General features: G+C 37.8%; 1 protein-coding gene across 1 annotated transcript in view; it reads right to left on the minus strand.

The window, feature by feature from the left end:
- The window catches only part of KYNU (kynureninase), a 154,952-nt gene that overhangs the window by 50,889 nt on the left and 85,181 nt on the right, over positions 1-18,882 (minus strand). The window contains exons 10-11 of the mRNA XM_055127048.1: positions 6,040-6,138; positions 5,002-5,075 (exon numbers count right to left, since the gene is read on the minus strand). Of these exons, the coding sequence (XP_054983023.1) occupies positions 5,002-5,075; positions 6,040-6,138 (173 nt within the window). The remainder of the gene's footprint in view (positions 1-5,001; positions 5,076-6,039; positions 6,139-18,882) is intronic.

Consider the following 18,882-nt stretch of genomic DNA (forward strand, 5'->3'; position numbering starts at 1 on the left):
ATACTCTCTATGCCTGTTGGCTGGCTCTTAGTAATCTGCAAATACTTGTTAAAATAAAGATGACTCAATCCAGTCATACATAAAGCCTTAAGAACGTCATCTCTATTAAAGTCTATAAGCAAACATTTCTGATCATAAAAATGTGTTGCAATCATTTAAAATTCTAGCATTTTAATGAAAATTTTCAGCACGCCATAGTCTTCAGATGATACATGTCAAGAAACAACAGTTTTACATTGTGTTTGAGTGATCTGCACTGATAAAAGGAACTTTAATCGTTCATATGATTTACTTCTGTAAATCCCCTAAAATTGAAAGGTAAAGTTTATTCTAAAGTGTACCAGCAAGGTCAAAATTTTGTCAAAAATTTTAAAAAATTTAAATGGATAGACCTAAAAAAGAAAAGAGATAGAGTGGAGGAGTAAAAAGAGGGAAGGTCAAGATTCGGGGTCTCAGACACATTGGCGGTGAGAGGTGTGTAGTATATTATTTTTACTGAAGGGCCATGTATACTGTATGCATGACAGCTACTAAAATTAAACTTAAAAGGGTATTTGTTAAGAGGGCTGACTTGAATTGTAGGAAATCTAAGAACCCTGGTGGAGGGAAGTTGATACTGTTGGTGGGATTGGCATTGAAATATTTTATGACTGAAACTCTGTTATCAACACATTTGTAAATCATGATGCAAATGAAAAACATTTATTTGAAACAAGTAAAGTCCAAGTTATTTCAGTACTTTTGTTAGTGATTTAGTTTACATTGGCTTATGGACAACTGTATTTCTCTCCATATCTCAGAGAAATACACATTGACATTGTAGACTAAATTGAAGTTAGCCCTAACGGGGAAAAAAAATACACACAAGATGACATTTACTCATGGCCAGAACTAATTTGGTTTAATTCTTAGCTATATCCAAGATTTAGAATATGACACTGGAATTGAAGGGTGATGATAAAGTAGGAGAAGGTCAAATTGTAGTTGAGAATAACAGCTTGAGTTATGAGGCTTAATGCAGTGGATCGACTCTGGCCTCTCTTTTACTAATTGTCTTTATTGGCAAAGGGCTCCTGGAAAAGTCTTAGGTCATTAGTTTTGAACAATGGCCAAAATGCCTCTTTAAACAGAAAAAATGAAGGCAAAGTTTCTCTCTAGAGAGAGATGCAATTAAGTAGCTGCTAATGGAAACATTATATAAGATATTTAAAATTATATACTTGATATAACACTTTTAAAATGCAGTGTTACAGTTTCTGGAATGCAGTGTTACAGGATCTAGGGCCCGCTATATATATATATGTATATATATATATGTACATATATACATATATGTATACATGTATATATGTATATTGGGAAGCTCACCTGATTGATATATATCTATCAGGTGAGCTTCCCAATACAATATTTCCCTTTATCCCCTGGATGTAAAATTACATATTCTGTTAATCATGCACCTAGTATGTACTTTTTGTTCCTGCCACCTATTTTCCATTCCACCTTTTTATCAGAATTTGACTACACAATTATTATATGACATATATATATATGTTTATATATATATATAGCCTGTAACACTCTCATCCAGTTGTTCATCAATTTGCTTGAGCGGGAACCAGTAACATCTCCAGTGTGAGACTTGTTGTTACTATTTTTGGCATATCAAATATACCATAGGTAGCTTGCCAGGCTCTGCCATGCACGTAAGGTACTCTTGGTAACTTGCTGGGCTCTCCAAGAGGGACGGAGGAATTAAACCTAGGTTGGCCATGTGCAAGGCAAACGCCCTACCCACTGTGATATCGCTCCAGTCCATATACATAGTCTAAATATATAAAATAGCAAAGCAATCTAAGTATATATCAATCATTTAATATAGATGGAGCAGTTGGAATTGGAAAGGAAAGGTTACTTGAATATTATTTATTTGTTATTTGAAATAACACCTTTAGCCACTAGATGTCACCCTTTTTTAAGCAACAAAATCAATTTCTGCAACTAACATATTCTGCGAATATGTATGTAGTTACATTCCACTACAGGGTAAAAATTTGCACGCATTGGAATTACTTACCCTGAGAATCTGTAAGACTAACAACAAAGAAACAACAAGAACCAAAGTTTTCAGTAAGGAGAATTATTTTTCACTAAGCCTGATTTTCCAGTTCTGTTACACTTCAAAGCAGGAAAATAAAAATAAAATACCAGTGAATAATAGTAATTTAAAAAACAGTTAAAAGTCAGGCTCTCATAAGAATTTAAAATGAAAATACATAATGAGTCACATTCACCTCAATATTTGATAAGAGGTCTGTTCAGATGCTAAGGCTGAGAATTTAAGGAAAGCAGATAAAATGGGTTTGTGAATGGCTATTGAAATGGACTTGGTGACAAACTACTAAAATATCCAAAAGTTCAGAGAATCCCTTAGAGTTGTATTTAGAGTTACATTTGCTGCTTGAGAACTGATTTCTACCAGGCAAAAACCTACAAGGGAATGACATATTCAACTAACATTTATTATTCTTAGATGACAAGATGGTGGCCTTGCCAGCACCACCACCTCCCTTTTATAATCAACCCTCCTCAAAAAAAATGAAAAAACAAAGAAACAAACAAACAAAAAACAAACAAAAATCATCCAACCAAACAAATGAAAACATATGCGTTAGATTCTGATATTATCTTATTTAGAGATAAGAATACTGAGAAATCCAGGAACATCTTTTAGGTTTTGTTTTGGTTTGTTTTGCTTGGGGGCCACACCTGGCAGTGCTCAGTTACTAGCCTCGAGGAATTCCTCCTGGTGACTCAGAGGGCCTTGAAGAATGCTGAGAACTGAACCCAGGTTTTCTGCATGGAGGCAAACACCCCACCTGCATTATTACTGCTCTCACTACCCCTGAAGGTATTGGATCAGAAAATTTCCCACGTGAATCTGATCTATCTGTAAGCTCTTTCCCCAGGGCACACAAAATTAACATTTATTTACAACATTTAGAGGATGGTGAAGGCGGAACACACTTGAATACCTTTTTCACTTCCTGTTCCTCAATTGACTAGGTGCATTTTAGCTAGGAAAATACATCAAACAATACATCTTGCTTCTATTTGCTTTCTATACAATTTCTGTAGATGACTTTCTGTTTCTGCCTCCCCTACTCTCAACTCTCAAAGGCTTGTATGTTGGGCTGATCGGTGCATCAAATTCTCATTTACAATTTAATTAAGTGACCCATGGTTATTGTGGTAAGTCCTCTCTTGAAACAAACAAAAAATATGGTGCTATTTATTTGAAAGGAATTATGTAGGTAGAATAATATTAATGGAATTTCCTTAATCCATACTTAAAACATGGATTCTTAAGTATGCACAAAATCTATATATAATTATACATGCTTAAGGAGCCAGAGAGATTCTATAAGCTAGGACACCTGTTTGTATATGACTGACTCGGGTTTTATTCCTGGCACCACATATGAGTCCTCCAGCCTCGCAAGAATGAATCCTGAGTGCAGAGCCAGGAGTAATCCCTGAACACAGTCCAATGAGCCCCCTCCAAATAATAATAATAATAATAATAATAATAATAATAATAATAATTGTTATTATTATTATTATAAAACAACAACAATAATGATAATAAAATATTTGAGATTTTTTTTTTGCTTTTTGGGTCACAACCCAGCTCAGGGGTTACTCCTGGCTTTACACTCAGGAATTACTCCTGGCGGTGCTTGGGGGACCATATGGGATGCCGGGGATCAAACCTGGGTCAGCCGCATGCAAGGCAAACGCCCTACCTGCTGTGCTATCACTCTGGCCCTCTATTTGAGATTTTTGAGAAGGATTCATACCTGGGGACCTTAGGGGTTACATCTAGAATTTCTTGGGGGACCATGCAGAGAGAGAAATCATCCTCTCACATGCAGATGATGTGCTTTCTCTAGCTCAGATGCCTTAGTTTTTTTCATGACCAGAGCATTTGGGTCATAAAGAGAAATCTATTATCCTGACAATATATTCGAGGAAGACTTCTCCATAAAAATATACTTGACTACAGAAAATGCTCTATTTAATTTTAAACTTTAAAAGCTTGAGGAAAATTTAAACATGATTAAGCGAACTGCAAAAAATCATCTTGAATTCCTAGGATTTATATGCACAGAAATTCAGAAATGTGAGGTGCTTCGAGTTTTATTACTAACTCAGCTTCAGTACTCATAAAGATTATACCACTCATTTAGTGGCTAAAATTCAGAAAATGAATCAAATATTATTATATTACCTATTAGGCATCTAGATAGTCTTGTCATCACACATACACTGATATAACTATAAAAACCCCACCTCAAATATTCTTTGTTCCTGTATCAGATAAAAATAAAAGGAGCGCTATTAGATCACCAGTAAAATAAGAATGTGTAAATTTGTTGGTGTATCACATTTGCATTTATACTTGCCTTGAAAAATGAAGTTATATAAAATAGAAAAGTAATGCTTTTTATATAGTTCACCTGTTGTTCAATGTTCAGCTTCTTCAGTTTCATGGATTATAAAATCTTTTTCCACAGAATATATTCCTTAGAAGACCATCATGTAATGTTACTAGCTTTATAGGTAGGGGTAATTTTAATAATAACACACCACATTTAAGTTTCTATTATGCACAGCTCTGGCTGACTTTGATTTATGCACCAATGTGAGGAATTTGAAATTTTCTAGTCTAATTTTTTAAAAGTAGTCTTTTTGTATTAAACCATATGCTCTATATGAGTACAGCCAGTCATTTTTAGCAATGAAGCATCCCTGTTTGAGAATAAATTTCTTGTTCAATAAACTTAACTCTTTAGAAATATTTTATAAACCATATAATTTTATTAGAGTAGTAGAATAATTATAACCAATGCAGATTCTTATTGAATCATATCAAAGATTTCAAGTAAATTTAGTGAATTAATTTGTTAGTATCAAAGAAGAATTTGAAGATATACTCACGCAGGCTTAATTGTATGGGCATGCTTTTCATGGACAAATGCACCAGCAAGGCCACCTGCTCCTGAATTTAGATACTGGATTGAAAGCAAATTAAATTGTATGAGTTTAGTTCACTAGGTGACAAAAGTGAATGATTTAATCATTTTAAAAATAAAGTCAATTGCTGATGAGTTCGATTGTGGTTTTACAGCAAAAAGTTCTTGTGCTTTGTTCAAAGATACAAATGAAAAATAGCATTTTTAACTGAGAATATTATTTTTGACAAATTATACTTCAACTAGCACATAAAAGTTCCAATGATGTCCATTGTATCAAAAACCCATGTATTCAGTTAACTTTGTCATAATTTATTACATACAGTGATCATCGAAAACACTTAAATAATATAAAATTAATTCAATTTCCATGCTCCCTCCTAATTGACTATTTTCAAATAACAATTGAGATTTCACAATATGGCAACAAACAAACAAGTAACCTACATTCATTAAATTGTTTGTGTGATGCTTTCTAAAAAAAAAAAGCCTTGGGGGACTGGAGTTATGCACACTGGATAGGGGGTAGGGCCTTTGCCTTGCACTCAGTAGACCCGGGTTCGATTCCCAGCATTCCATATGGTTCCCTGAGCACCGCCAGGGGTAATTCCTGAGTGCAGAGCCAGGAATAACTCTGTACATCACCGGGTGTGATCCAAAAATAAAAAAAAAAAAAAGAGCCTCGATTTTTTCATGCAGCCAGGGAATGTTTTCTATAATTGTAATAATACCAATATTTAATAATTTGTCATGTTATCTTATCATAACATTAACTAAAATTAGAAAATTCTTCTGAACTTGGCCCTACTAAAGTTCCTCCCACTAGAATTTTCTTTTTACTTTCCTTTCCATATATATATATATATGGAAATTTAAATAAATGCACAATGTGGTATTTCAAGTACTTAAATTCAGTCAGCAATCCTGTGTTTTACTCACATTAATGTCGACATAGAATAAAAGTATATGAATAAAAGTAGTAAATAAATGAACTATCTTGTACCTTGTAGGAGCACCAGCAGGCAAAATCGACTCCCCAGTCGTGCAAGGATAGTTCAACATTTCCAACTGCATGTGCGAGATCAAAGCCAACAAAACAACCCTGGAGAAGAAGATAATAAAATAATAACTAGTTTTGAATTTTTTTAATGATATGAATTAGTAAGCACAAATATCGTTAAGGAAATTTTGACAAACTATTGTGTCATAAGTATGTTTCAGAAAACATGAAACTTCTGGAACTTTCCAAGATATTTTCAGGTCAAAAGAATGTTATGACCACCTTTTCTGCTGCTCCACTCAGTTCTGGAACTTTCCAAGATATTTTCTGGAACTTTCCAAGATATTTTCTGGAACTTTCCAAGATATTTTCAGGTCAAAAGAATGTTATGACCACCTTTTCTGCTGCTCCACGAGCTCGACCCCAGAGGCAACTGAACTACTTTGGACACAAGCAGTTCCCAGAAAGGCCTCCAGACTGTGAGGGGAGCCACTGGCCCATGTGCCGCCAGTGGGGCAGGGTTTTCTCAACTCTTCCTTATTGGGCGCAGCAAGTCGATTGCCAGTTTTTAGATCACAGAATGCAGGTACCCGCGGGATGCCTGGGAGATCCCAGGGTGCAGGATGGCTGGCCTTTGCCGATATTTAAGCACAGTGCCACGCGGTTCAGTCATTTCTGCTGCTCCACAAGCTTGACCCCGGAGGCAACTGAACTACTTTGGACACAAGCAGCTCGCAGAAATGCCTCCAGACTGTGATGGGAGCCACTGGCCCATGTGCCGCGAGCAGGGCAGGGTTTTTCTCTCCAGGCTTCTCCATCATATGAGCATCACAAAAGAGAAGTAAAAGCTTGCAGTGATGCAATTTCTGGCAGAATTTTCCCTGGACTTCATACAAAAATCCAAAACCGCACGCAGCCATGCGACCTAATATCTCTTCATCGTCAGCAATATGAAACGGTTCCTTTTTAGCAGGTCTGACTGTGGGGGGAAACTCCAAACAATAATACTGAGTTTTTTGTTGAAATATTGAAGGTAATCAAAGTAGCAGCCATTTCTCTAGACTGTGAACTAAGCCAGAGCCCCATGCCGGCCGAGGAGAGGAAATATCCTCCTTTCTCGGTTCTTCCTTTTCTGGGAGAAACGCGGTGTGGCGTCCACCATATTTTGAGGTCTATTAAGCAGGCACGAACTTAGAGGCGTGGGAATGGGAGGGGGGAAAAATTATGTACTTGGAACAACGAGACGCTTGGGCAGTCTCGGGCCGAAACCAGCACATGCTCTGCCGAGATTCGACCCGGGTGGCCACACTTGTGCGGCCGTGTTGCTGCATATCAAACAGAATCCGGAGGCCAACTAGTCTACTTATGGTTCCAGAAACTGCTTGCAGCCATGTCTCTAGACTGTGAACTAAGCCACAGCCCCACGCCGGCCGAGGACGGGAAATATCCTTTTTTCTCGTCGGGCGGCGTGGTGTCAGCCATATATGAGGACTATTTATTAAGCAGGCATAAACTTGGTGGCATGGGAAGGAGGAAAAAAAATATCTATGTACTTGAAACAGCAGGACTTCATATCTCTCCAGTCTCAGCAATGAAAAACAAATTATCAAATGCTTCATTGGCAGTAGGGCTGTCTTTCTTGGGGGAAAACTCCAACAATAGTGAGTTTTGTGTTGAAATATGGAATGTAATCAAGGTAAAGAGAGAATGAAGTGAAATTTATCAATTACGCAGGCAGAGATGGGGGTTGGGGGGGCGGGGGTTGAGAGGTATACTGGGGTCTTTGGTGGTGGAATATGGGCATGGGTGAAGGGATGGGTGTTTGAGAATTGTATAATTGAGACATAAACCTGGGAACTTTGTAACTTTCCACATGGTGATTCAATAAAATAAATTAAAAAAATGTTATGTTCTGTTCACTCTTCACTCTACTAACTGCTGTATTGATAATGTGAAACCAGATATGGGTCAAAATGAAATTTAAAAAAAAAAATCACTGTTGACCTCATAGTGTAAATGGAGGCATGGCACCAATAGTATTCACTGCATGTCTAAGTAATCCAGTTTCAAGATTAAAAAAAGAGAGAGATGATTTATCTTAAAGCTTTCCTTGATAAAGCTACAAAACTGATCATTTTCTAGTAAATATTAATACCTTAATTTTATACATCACGGGTAGGGTGTTTTCCTTGCACGTGGCCAACATGGGTTCAATGCCTCCGTCCTTCTCCAAGAGCCTGACTAGCTACCGAGAGCATCATTCCCATCTGGCAGAGCCTGGCAAGCTACCTGTCACGTATCCGATATGCCAAATTCAGTAACAAGTCTCACAATGAAGGTGTGAATGAACAATGGGACGACAGTGCGACAGTGTGACAATGTAAAAAAAACATATTTGCCCACATTATGAAGCAAGATAACATTCTTAAAATAATGTATTACTATAGTAATTTGAGCTATAAGCAGAACTAGTCCCTTTTACATAAAGAGAACTTTTTTAAAATCTAAAACCAGCTGATAAATTTATAGCTCATACTTAGATATTTGGCAGACATTATTTGAAAACTGAATTAAGTGAGTCTGTCACTTAAAAAAATTAATAGCATAGATTACCAATACCAAAGTAAAGTGGTTTCTGAAAGAAATTGAATTTTTGGAAACTTTATATCTACCTATTTGTGTATGATCCTTCCTTTATTTAAATATATTTCTGATGAGTAATATAATTTTTATTTTGTTCTGTTTGTGAGAGGGATGTTTGGGCTATACCTGGCATTGTCCATAAACTATTCTCAGATCTGTGCTCAAGATTTTCTCTTGGGATAAAATAAGGTGAGTGGCTGACCTCCTTTACTATTTCTTTGGCCTTTGATAAGTAGTTTTTAAATATATCAGTTAAATACATAACTATTTTCAAAATACACTTAAATCAGCGAGCCATCCTTTCCAAAAGTAAAACCCTTCTTGCTATCATATATGGAAAAATGTATTAAAAATGAAAATCAGAATGTAAAAATGTCAAGAAAATCTTGTGGCTTTATTTAACATTCTAATAGTTCCAAAGTTATCACTTACCAAATTCTGGCACAATATCAAAGAACATTTAAAATCAACTGGTAAGATTCTTAAAACTATATATTTTTGACAGTATATTTGTGTAAGAAACAACATTTTAAATATGTTTCATCAAATAATTTCAGATGATACACAATGAAATACTATGCAGTCATCAGGAAAAATATAGTGATGAAATTGCCTATAAATGGACAGACATGGAGAGTATTATACTGAGTGAAATAAGTCAGAAGGAGAGGGACAGATATATATATATATACATATATATGTATATATATGGACAATAAATAAGAGTTAAAAACAGGTACAAGGATTTTCCTGATAATCTTTCAGTATCTGTATTCCAAATTGCAATGTCAAAAAGGAGAGAGACAGAGACAGAGACACAAAGAAACAGAGACAGAGACACAGATATAGTGACAGAGAGAAGAGAAGAGAGGTGACTGCCATAGAGGCAGGCTGTGGCATGGGGGGTGATGGGAAGGAAGCTGGTGGCACTGCTTGTGGGATATGTGCACTGGTGGGGGATGAGTGTGGGAACACGGTACGGATGAAAGCTAATCATGAACATCTTTGTAAGGGTCGATCTCACAGTGACTCTATGGAAAAAAAGCCAAAGGAAACCGCATGCACGGGAGCAATAGTAGAGTGGGTAAAAAGTTTGCCTGGCACGAAGCCAACTTTGGGTTCAATCCTGGCCATCCCATAGGTCCCCCAAGCACCACAGGAATTATTCCTGAGTTCAGAGCCAGGAGTAACACTTGATCATTGCTGGTTGTGACCCAAAAAGCGGAAAAAAAAGGAAACTGCAGATGTGGATATAAAATTCAGACAGCTTCTATCAAGTGAAACAACAAGGAGATGTGTCAAGATCTTAAAAATTATTCAGAAATTATGATTTATTTTCCTAATAGTACATTATTTATGCTAATATATGAATGATTTTGTTATTGTATAATAAGCAAATTTATTTTCAATTGCATCACAGGTGCAGAATATATATATATACATATATATACATATACACAGTATAAAAAGCTCTTTGAAGTTCTCCATGACTCTCTAAGATTATAAAAGGTTGTTATTAGTAAAACTTTGCAAATTGCTTTAATATATCCTTATGATCTGAGTTGTTAGTAACACTTATTGTCCAAGAATCAGTGATAAATTTTAGTCTATCATATAATTTCAGACTGGAGTGATAGCACAGCAGGTAGGGCGTTTGACTTGCACATGGCCAACCTGGATTCGATTACTCCAACCCTCTTGGAAAGCCTGGCAAGCTACCAAGAGTATCCCGCCCACCTGACAGAGCCTGGCAAGCTCCCCATGGTGTATTCAGTATGCCAAAAACAGTAACAACAAGTCTGTCAATGGAGACGTTACTGGTGCCCGCTTGAGCAAATCCATGAACAACGGGACGACTGCGCAGTGCAGTGCATATGATTTCATATCCTGTCTGTATTGAATGTAATTAATTCAAGGGTACTATGTATATGTTTGTAGATACATTTGTATGTACATGTATACTCTGGTTCACTGCACCATAGGTCTGATCTTTGTCTCCATGGAATGCTGCATTTTCTGCCACCCAAATCCACTAGGTGATATGTCTGACCAATGGCAGGTTAGTACATGTACAACCACCTCCAATGCAATTTAATAGACTTTCTCTCTCTAAGGTTGTGACAGTTCAGTGAGAAATTTTGCTTGCGTCAATTTGAAGCCCCAGAAAGCAATGAAAGAAAGGTAGATTAGGCTTATAGTCACCTGAGCTCAGCCTGGATTAGCCGCTTTCTCCTCTTTCCCCAGTAAGCTAAACTGGCACTGGCAGAAATCCTAGAGCAGTTGACAGTGAGCGGAGCGGAAAAAATGATGTTACTGGGAGAGGTTTTCTTGGGGTCGGGGTGGAGTGTTGCAGTTTATTTCTCAAAGTACTCAAGAGACTACTAGCTCTACACTAGGGGCTCACTCCTGTGGAATGAAGGCACTGCAGTTGATGTGAGAACTGAGCTGGGGTCAGCTGCAGAAAGGAAAAAGCCCTAACCCCTGCACTACCTCTCCAGTCAGGGAAAGATTTCTGATGTCAGTTTTCACTGTATACTGAAATGCCTTATACATTGACTTTAATCCCTAATAACCACGTCACAATGTGACACAAATCGATCAGTTATTTTGTTGTATAGTTTTAAGCACCTTTGCATACATGCCTAGTATAATTCACTAGGGTATTTGAATAAAAGCTCAATCTCTTCCACTAAATTCCCAGGAAGAAAACCAGAAGTCACGAATGTGCGTTTACAAATTGTACCAAAGCCATAGCTTTCTGCCTTAACCATTTTGGGTAAATCATTTCAAACTTTACGTATCAAAATGTTAAAAAAGTTTTTTTTTTAATTTTTAAATTTTTATTTTTTTGCTTTTTGGATCACACCCAGCGATGCTCAGGGGTTACTCCTGGCTCTGCACTCAGGAATTACTCCTGGAAGTGCTCGGGGGACCATGTGGGATGCTGGGAATCGAACCCGGGTCGGCCACATGTAAGGCAAATGCCCTGCCTGCTGTGCTATCACTCTAGCCCCAAAATGTTAAGATAATATAATACAGATAATATAATGATTCATTCTCTACTAAGAGAACTTTGTGCATGAATGTGATTTCAAAGAGAAATCAAATAAAAATAAACAAAGAAATAAAACCTCTGGTGGCCTTATCATTAAATGATGGTAATAGTTGCCTCTAAAAGTGCTGACAGACAGCTCTGGGGTTGAAGCAGCTTGCGGTTGCTTGTTGCCTTGCTCACACAGCATATGCTCCCCTGAGTTCTGCCAGGAGTGAGCCCTGAGCACTGCCTGTTGTGGTCCCCAAGCAAATTAACAAACAATTCAATCTTGTTAAACATATTAAATCTAGTTAAGCTCTGACTTATTCTATTGTTGTTTACACAATAGTCATAATTTTTGCATTTCAAAACTAGGTTTTATGTGACTTTTAAGTAATTCTTTGATTAAAGAAACTTTTTGAAGTAGAGACTCTTCTAATACTTAATATTAAATAGCCGCCAAATGTTATTACTGATATTTCCTCTAGAATTAAGCAGTATTTCTAAATCTTTTTGTTACAGTGGCTCCCTTCTGACTAGTTTTTTTCTTGAGCTCCCTTGTGCCTCTAATCTCTGCTGTGACACCCCCCCCCTCATTCCCTCATTTTCAAAAATGTGTACCCATGATCCCGTTGTAATGTCCAGTTGAGACATTCTGGACTAGAAGATGTAAACTGAGGCCTATTTTGTAAATTTCTGTGTGAATACTAGTCTCATTTGTTTAAGGACAGTCTATAGGTCTTTTTATAAATACAATTAGTGGCGCCAGCCGGCACATATGGCAAAGTCTAAAACATTTATTTACTATCTTGCCTGTTACAGAAGAGTCACTAACCTTGGCCCAGAGCTTTAACTTGCATAAAGAAAACTAAATATACTTAAAAGTCAGTTAATTAGAAATATTATTCATTATGATGTGTGACCAGGTGTATCATTTCATAAAAGAAACAAACTTTTAATAATATTAACTTCATTATCAATTTACATTTGTTAATAATTGACTTAAATAGCATACTTAAAGGGGAGGGTATATTATTGGTACTATTTTTCTAACACATAAAATATTAATTTAAAATAATATTGTCATAAGTATATCAGATGCTCATGTTAATTTAAATTTTGGAAGAAGATGGGAAAATATTAATCTCAAGATTTAAGTTATTGAAATTCAGTTTTGCAAGTGTATTTTCAGGTTTAATTGAAGCACACACAAGTATACATTTATGTTAGAATATAACTGTTGTGGTTGTTAGTTGTGTGGGGGCAGTGCTGGATGGGGATGAATGGTGCCACCCCTTATAGGCTTGGAGACCACCAAGTCTCATAGGAAGCAGTGCACATTGTTCTACAGCTAGAAGGAGGGAGGGTCTGTAGTCCCAGGGATTGAACTCAGGGTCTCCCACATGCTAAGCCTGTGCTCTACCAATCGAGACACATCACCAGCTCCAGCTAAATGTTAATACTGAAAATTCATCATCATCATCATCATCATCATCATCATCATCATCATCCTGGTGATCATTGAATTTCTCAAGGGGTCTCAGTAACATCTCCATTCATCCTAGCCCTGAGATTTTAGAAGCCTCTCTTTACTTGTCCTTCCCAACGATGCCACATTGGAGGCTCTTTCAGGGTCAGAGGAATGAGACCCATCATTGTTACTGGTTTTGGCATGTGAATACACCACAGAGAGCATGCCAGGCTCTCTTCATGTGGGTAGGAAACTCTCGGTAGCTTTCCAGGTTCTCCCAGAGGGAGAACTAGGCTATAAAATGCCGCACAGCCGAGAAGCCACTAAAAATTTATTTGGGGGGAAAATATTGTGGAGTGATAGCACAGTGGTACGGCATTTGCCTTGCATGTGGCCAACCCGGGTTTGATTCCTCTTCCCCTCTTGGAGAGCCTTGCAAGCTACCAAGAGTATTTCACCCACACAACAGCGCCTGGCAAGCTCCTCATGGCATATTCGATATGCCAAAATCAGTAACAACAAGTCTCACAATGGAGACATTACTGGTGCCCGCTCGAGCAATTCGATGAACAATGGGATGACAGTGCTACAGTGCTACAGAATGTATTTGAAATTTCCTTAGTGCTTGCCCAAATATGTAATTAAATATGTTTTAATAAAGCAATATGTTAAAGCTCAATTCTTTTAAAACAGTACTACATATATTGCTGGGTGAAGAGGATATCTGGTCATGGGAAACATTCCCACTCATACATGCTAGGCCACTGCTCGACTGTTTGAGCTCTCTCTCTCCTCCAGTCCAACAACCAAATTTTAATAATTAAAATTTATTAATTCTTAGAACTCATTCTTAGAACTCAAAAATTTTGATAGAAAAAAGGAATGAAGAAAATACCTTAATTTATTTTAATTATTGATGAAAAATTCACATTGAGAAACCCATGAACCTTTCTCTAGCATATCCATAAAAGCCCTTCAGTAATAGCACAGCCCAGCTTTTAAAAAATAACTTGTCAGGGCTGGAGAGGTAGTACAGAGGATGGGGTACTTATCCTGCATGCAGCTAAGATGAAGCAGGTCCCTTAAATTTCATATGATTCACTGTGTTCTGCCAGGAGTGATCTCTGAGTGTTAAGCCAGAACTAAGCCCTGAGCCCAGCCAGTGTGGCCCCGCCTTTGCCCTCACACCCCATCTCCTTCCTCCCCTCTCCACGCACAAAAATTGCAACCTACACAGTATGTTTTATTTTATTTATTTATTATTTTTTGGGGGTCACATCTGGCGATGCACAGGGGTTACTCCTAACTTTGCACTCAGGAATTACTCCCAGCGATGCTTGGGGGACCATATGGGATGCTGGGAATCAAACCCGGGTTGGCAAACGCCCTACCCGCTGTGCTATCACTCCAGCCTCTACACAGTATGTTTTAATTCATGTAAAATTATTTCTTCCTGGTTGGTATAAACTATGAGTTATTAAAATCTAAAGTTATTAAAATCTTTCCCTTAAGGGAAAGATCAGAAGCTACAAACTTGGATATCATTCCAAAGTAGTTTTATTAAAGTTTCACTAGGTGGCAGTATCTTAAAAATAAAGGGGAAAAAAACCCCTTGCAGTCCAAAACCTCTCCAAAGTCATCAATTAGTATTGTCATTTCACCTGGAAGGGTCAGTAAAACAATACAAATGATTTAAAATATACATATGTGTGAAAACTCCCCCAGTCGAGTGCCTACTTTCTGCACTTAAAAAACAAAAATCATATGTTTTTCAAGACTTTTATTAAAATGACCCACAGGAATTCTCACTCATATTGCTATAGCCACCTACATGCCAGCAGTGTGCAGCCTCCATGGCACGTGGCTTTATAGTCAAAATCCTTCTATCCTTATACTATTGCCATGGTTTTATAGTCACTCTAAATGCTTACAGCCTCTGTACTCTGGTGATCTCCCCACATTTCACATTTGATTGCGATTCACTGATTTCCCTCATTCAAAAGGACCCTTCTCTCATTCCCTCTTTATCTTGCCCGTGTAGCTCAGGTTTCCTGATAGCCCCTCTAACTGTTTAAACCCCTTCCAGAATTCCTGTCCCCAGTGCCCTATGCCTACCAAACACAAACTTTATTCCACCTCTAGGTTCTCCTTTCCTCCTCCTCTTTGCTATTCTCTCTTCCTTTGGACGGTGTTAGGAGGGGGCCACACCTGGCTGTGCACAGAATTTATTTCTGGTCCTATGTTCAGGTATAGGTTCCAGTGGTCTTCGGCCGCTGGGAGCTCTGCTCGGAGTGGAGAGGGAAGCTGGAGCCCATCCCCTCCTAGGGGCCCCGGGGAAGAGAGCCAGGCGTGCGGGCAAGAGACTCTCTGCCTAGTTACAGCCATGCTCAAGGCCCCTCTCCACATGTTTGGACAGGCCTCACACATGAAGGTACCGGCAGAGGAACCCAGGTGTGTGTAATCCCATCAACGGCCAACATCCAGAGACTTAAAAGTGAGCTCCCAGAAGTGTGCGGCTGCAAAGTGGCTGCACGATATCTTGTAGCCTACTTCTCCCTCTGGGAGAAACTGGCAAGCTTCTGAGAGTTTCCTGCCCACATGGGACAGCCTTGCAAGCTTCCCATGGTGTATTCATATGCTAAATCCAGTAGCAAGGTGGATCTCATTCCCCTGACCCTGAATGAGCTTCCAGTGCGACATCGTTGGGAGAGTCGAGTCAAGAAAGACTTCTAAGATCTCAGGGAAAGGAAGAATGGAGAAGTTACTGAGCCTGCTCGAGAAATCGACAATTAACGGGATTTCGTGATCATGATCACGATGTTCAGGTATTGGTCCTGAAAGTGCTCCAGGGACCTTCGTCAGTACAGAGGGTAAATTGGGGTCTACTGCGTGAAAGGCAAGCACTATTTAAAAAAATAAAAATGCTGTTTTTTTTTCAAATTGAGTCACTGTGAGATGCATAATTACAAAACTGTTCATTATCAGGTTTCAGTCATACAATAATCCAACACCCATCCCTCTACCGGTGTCCATTTCCCACCAACAATGACTCCAGAGTCTCTCCCACCATCTCTACTTCCCCCTGCCTGCCCCTATGGCTCTATGGAGGTTCATTTCCCTCCCCCACTCTGTCTCTCTCTTTGTCTCCTCCCTTCCTCGACTCTCTGTCTCCTTCTGGGAAACTAGGATCTGCAACTGTGATACTGAGAAGTCATCACGCTTGTTCCTTTACTTATTTTCAGTACACAGTTCCTATTCAGAGTGATCATTTCCAATGATCTTTGAAGTTGGGATAATGGTTCCTTCTCTATCCCAACTTCCTTCCCCGTCAGCACTTGTGGCAGGCTTCCAAGCAAAGACTAATCCTTCTTGCCTTTGTTTCCACTACTCTTGGGCATTAGTCTCTTATTATGTCCTTTTTATTTTATATTACATAAATAATTGCAATCATTCTATGTCTGTCCTTCTCCTTCTGATTCATTTCATGCAGCAGGATACTTCCCATGTCCATCCATTTATAAGTGAATTTCATAACTTCATTTTTCCTAACTGCTGCATAGCATATATTGTGTAGATATACCATAGTTTCTTTAACCAGTCATCTGTTCTCAGGCACATGGGTTGTTTCCAGATTCTGGCTATTGTGAATAGTGCTGCAGAAAACACAGAAGTGCAGATGACATTTCTGCAGAGTGATTTTGGGTCCCTGAGGTATATTCCCAGAAGTGGTATATCTGGGTCATATGGAAGCTCAATTTCTAGCTTTTTGAGGAATACCCATATTGTTCTCCAAAAAAGGTTGGGCAGGTTAGGTATTCCCACCAACAATGGAGAGTCCCTTTCTCCCCCATCTATGCCAGCACTGGTTACTCTTGTTCTTTGTGATGTGGGCCAGTCTTGTTGTATAAGATGATATCTCACTGTTGTTTTGATTTGCATATCCCTGGTGATTAGTGATGGAGAGTGTCTTTTGGCCATTTGATTTTATTCTTTGAGGAAGTTTCTGTTCATTTCCTCTCCTTATTTTCTGATGGGTTTGGATGTTTCTTGTGAAGTACTACCAGTTTGATATATATCTTGGATTGGGTATTAACCACTTATCAGGTAGGTATTGGGTATTTTTCTTTTTTTTTTTACCAATATGTGGGGTTTTTTTTCTTTTTTTTGTATCTTGGTCACGTATCTTCTGAGGTTCAGAAGCTTCTGAGTTTAATGTAGCCCCCCCCCCTTTTTTGTTAAATCTTTGCTTCACTTGCTTGGTAAATGTTGTTTCATCTTTGAAGATGCCTTTAACTTCAATGTCATAAAGGGTTCTGCCCATATTGTTCTCCGTAAATATTATAGATTAAGGTCTGATATTGAGGTCTTTAATCCATTTTTATCTGACTTTTATGCCTGGTGTTAGAAACGGGTCTGAGGGTTGTTTTTCTTTTTTTTTCATATAGCTGCCCTGTTTTCCCAGAACCACTAGCCCAAGAGGCTTTCCTTGTTCCACTTCTTACTGTTGCTCCTTTATCAAAGATTAGGTGGCCATATAGTTGAGGGTTGTTTTCAAGATATTCAACTCTGTTCCATTGATCTGCCTGTCTATATTTGTTACAATCACATGCTGTTTTAATTACTACCGCTTTGTAGTACAGTTTGAGGTTGGTGAAGGTGATGTCTCCCATCTTCTTTTTCCCAAGGGTTGCTTTAGCTACTTGTGGGGTTGTTGTTCCCAATGAATTCCAGAAGTGTTTGATCCATTTCTTTTCAAAATGTCCTGGGTATCCTTATAGGAACGGCATTGAACCTGTATAATGCTTTGGAGAGTATTACCATTTTAACAATATTAGTCCTCCCAATCCAAGAGAAGGGGGATATGTTTTTATTTTCCTATGTCCTCTTTTATTTATTTTAGTAGTGTTTTGTAATTTTTTTTTTTACTATTGGTCCTTTACCTCTTTAGGTAAACTGATTCCAAAGTACTTGATTTTCTGAGGCATGATTGTCAATAATATTGTTTTTCTAATCTCTCTCTTCTCTTTTATTTTTTGTATATAGAAAAATCATGGGCTTCTGGGTATTAATTTTGTAAACTCTAGTCTACTATACAAACCTATTTTTTTCTAGGAGTATTTTTTGTGGAATATTTAGGATTCTCTAAGTAGGTAGTGTCATGTCATCTGCAAATAGTGAGAGCTTGACTTCTTTTCCTACTGGATATCTTTGATGTCTTTTCTTGACTAATTGCTATGCCAAGTACCTTCAGTACTTTATTAAATAGAAGTGGTGAGAGTTGGCAACCCTTTCTTGTGCCTGATTTTAGAGGAAAGGCTTTTAGTTTTTCCCACCTTGAATAAAATGCAAAGGCAAACACATTTATCCTGTAATATCTCTTCTCTGTAGCAGTGTTCTAAATTATTGTCTTCTATCTTTACATAATATGAACTAGAAGTTATGACATAAATAATAAATGAATTATTAAATTCAAACCATCAGTGTTGTCATATAAATTTTAAATATCTAGTAAGGTGATGTTGTATTTTAAAAGATTGAGGTTTTTTATTTTTGTGACAATTTTGCTGCAGGAACTTATCTGATTTGACATTAGTTTAAATTGTTTTTTTGTAAAATTAATAGTAGATATACACATGATCTAAGTTCATCTCAGTAAAACAAAGAATATCATTTCTGGCCAAGCTATAACAAGGTGCTC

Source organism: Sorex araneus, chromosome 1 (genome assembly GCF_027595985.1).
Source record: "Sorex araneus isolate mSorAra2 chromosome 1, mSorAra2.pri, whole genome shotgun sequence".
Classification (NCBI taxonomy): domain Eukaryota; kingdom Metazoa; phylum Chordata; class Mammalia; order Eulipotyphla; family Soricidae; genus Sorex; species Sorex araneus.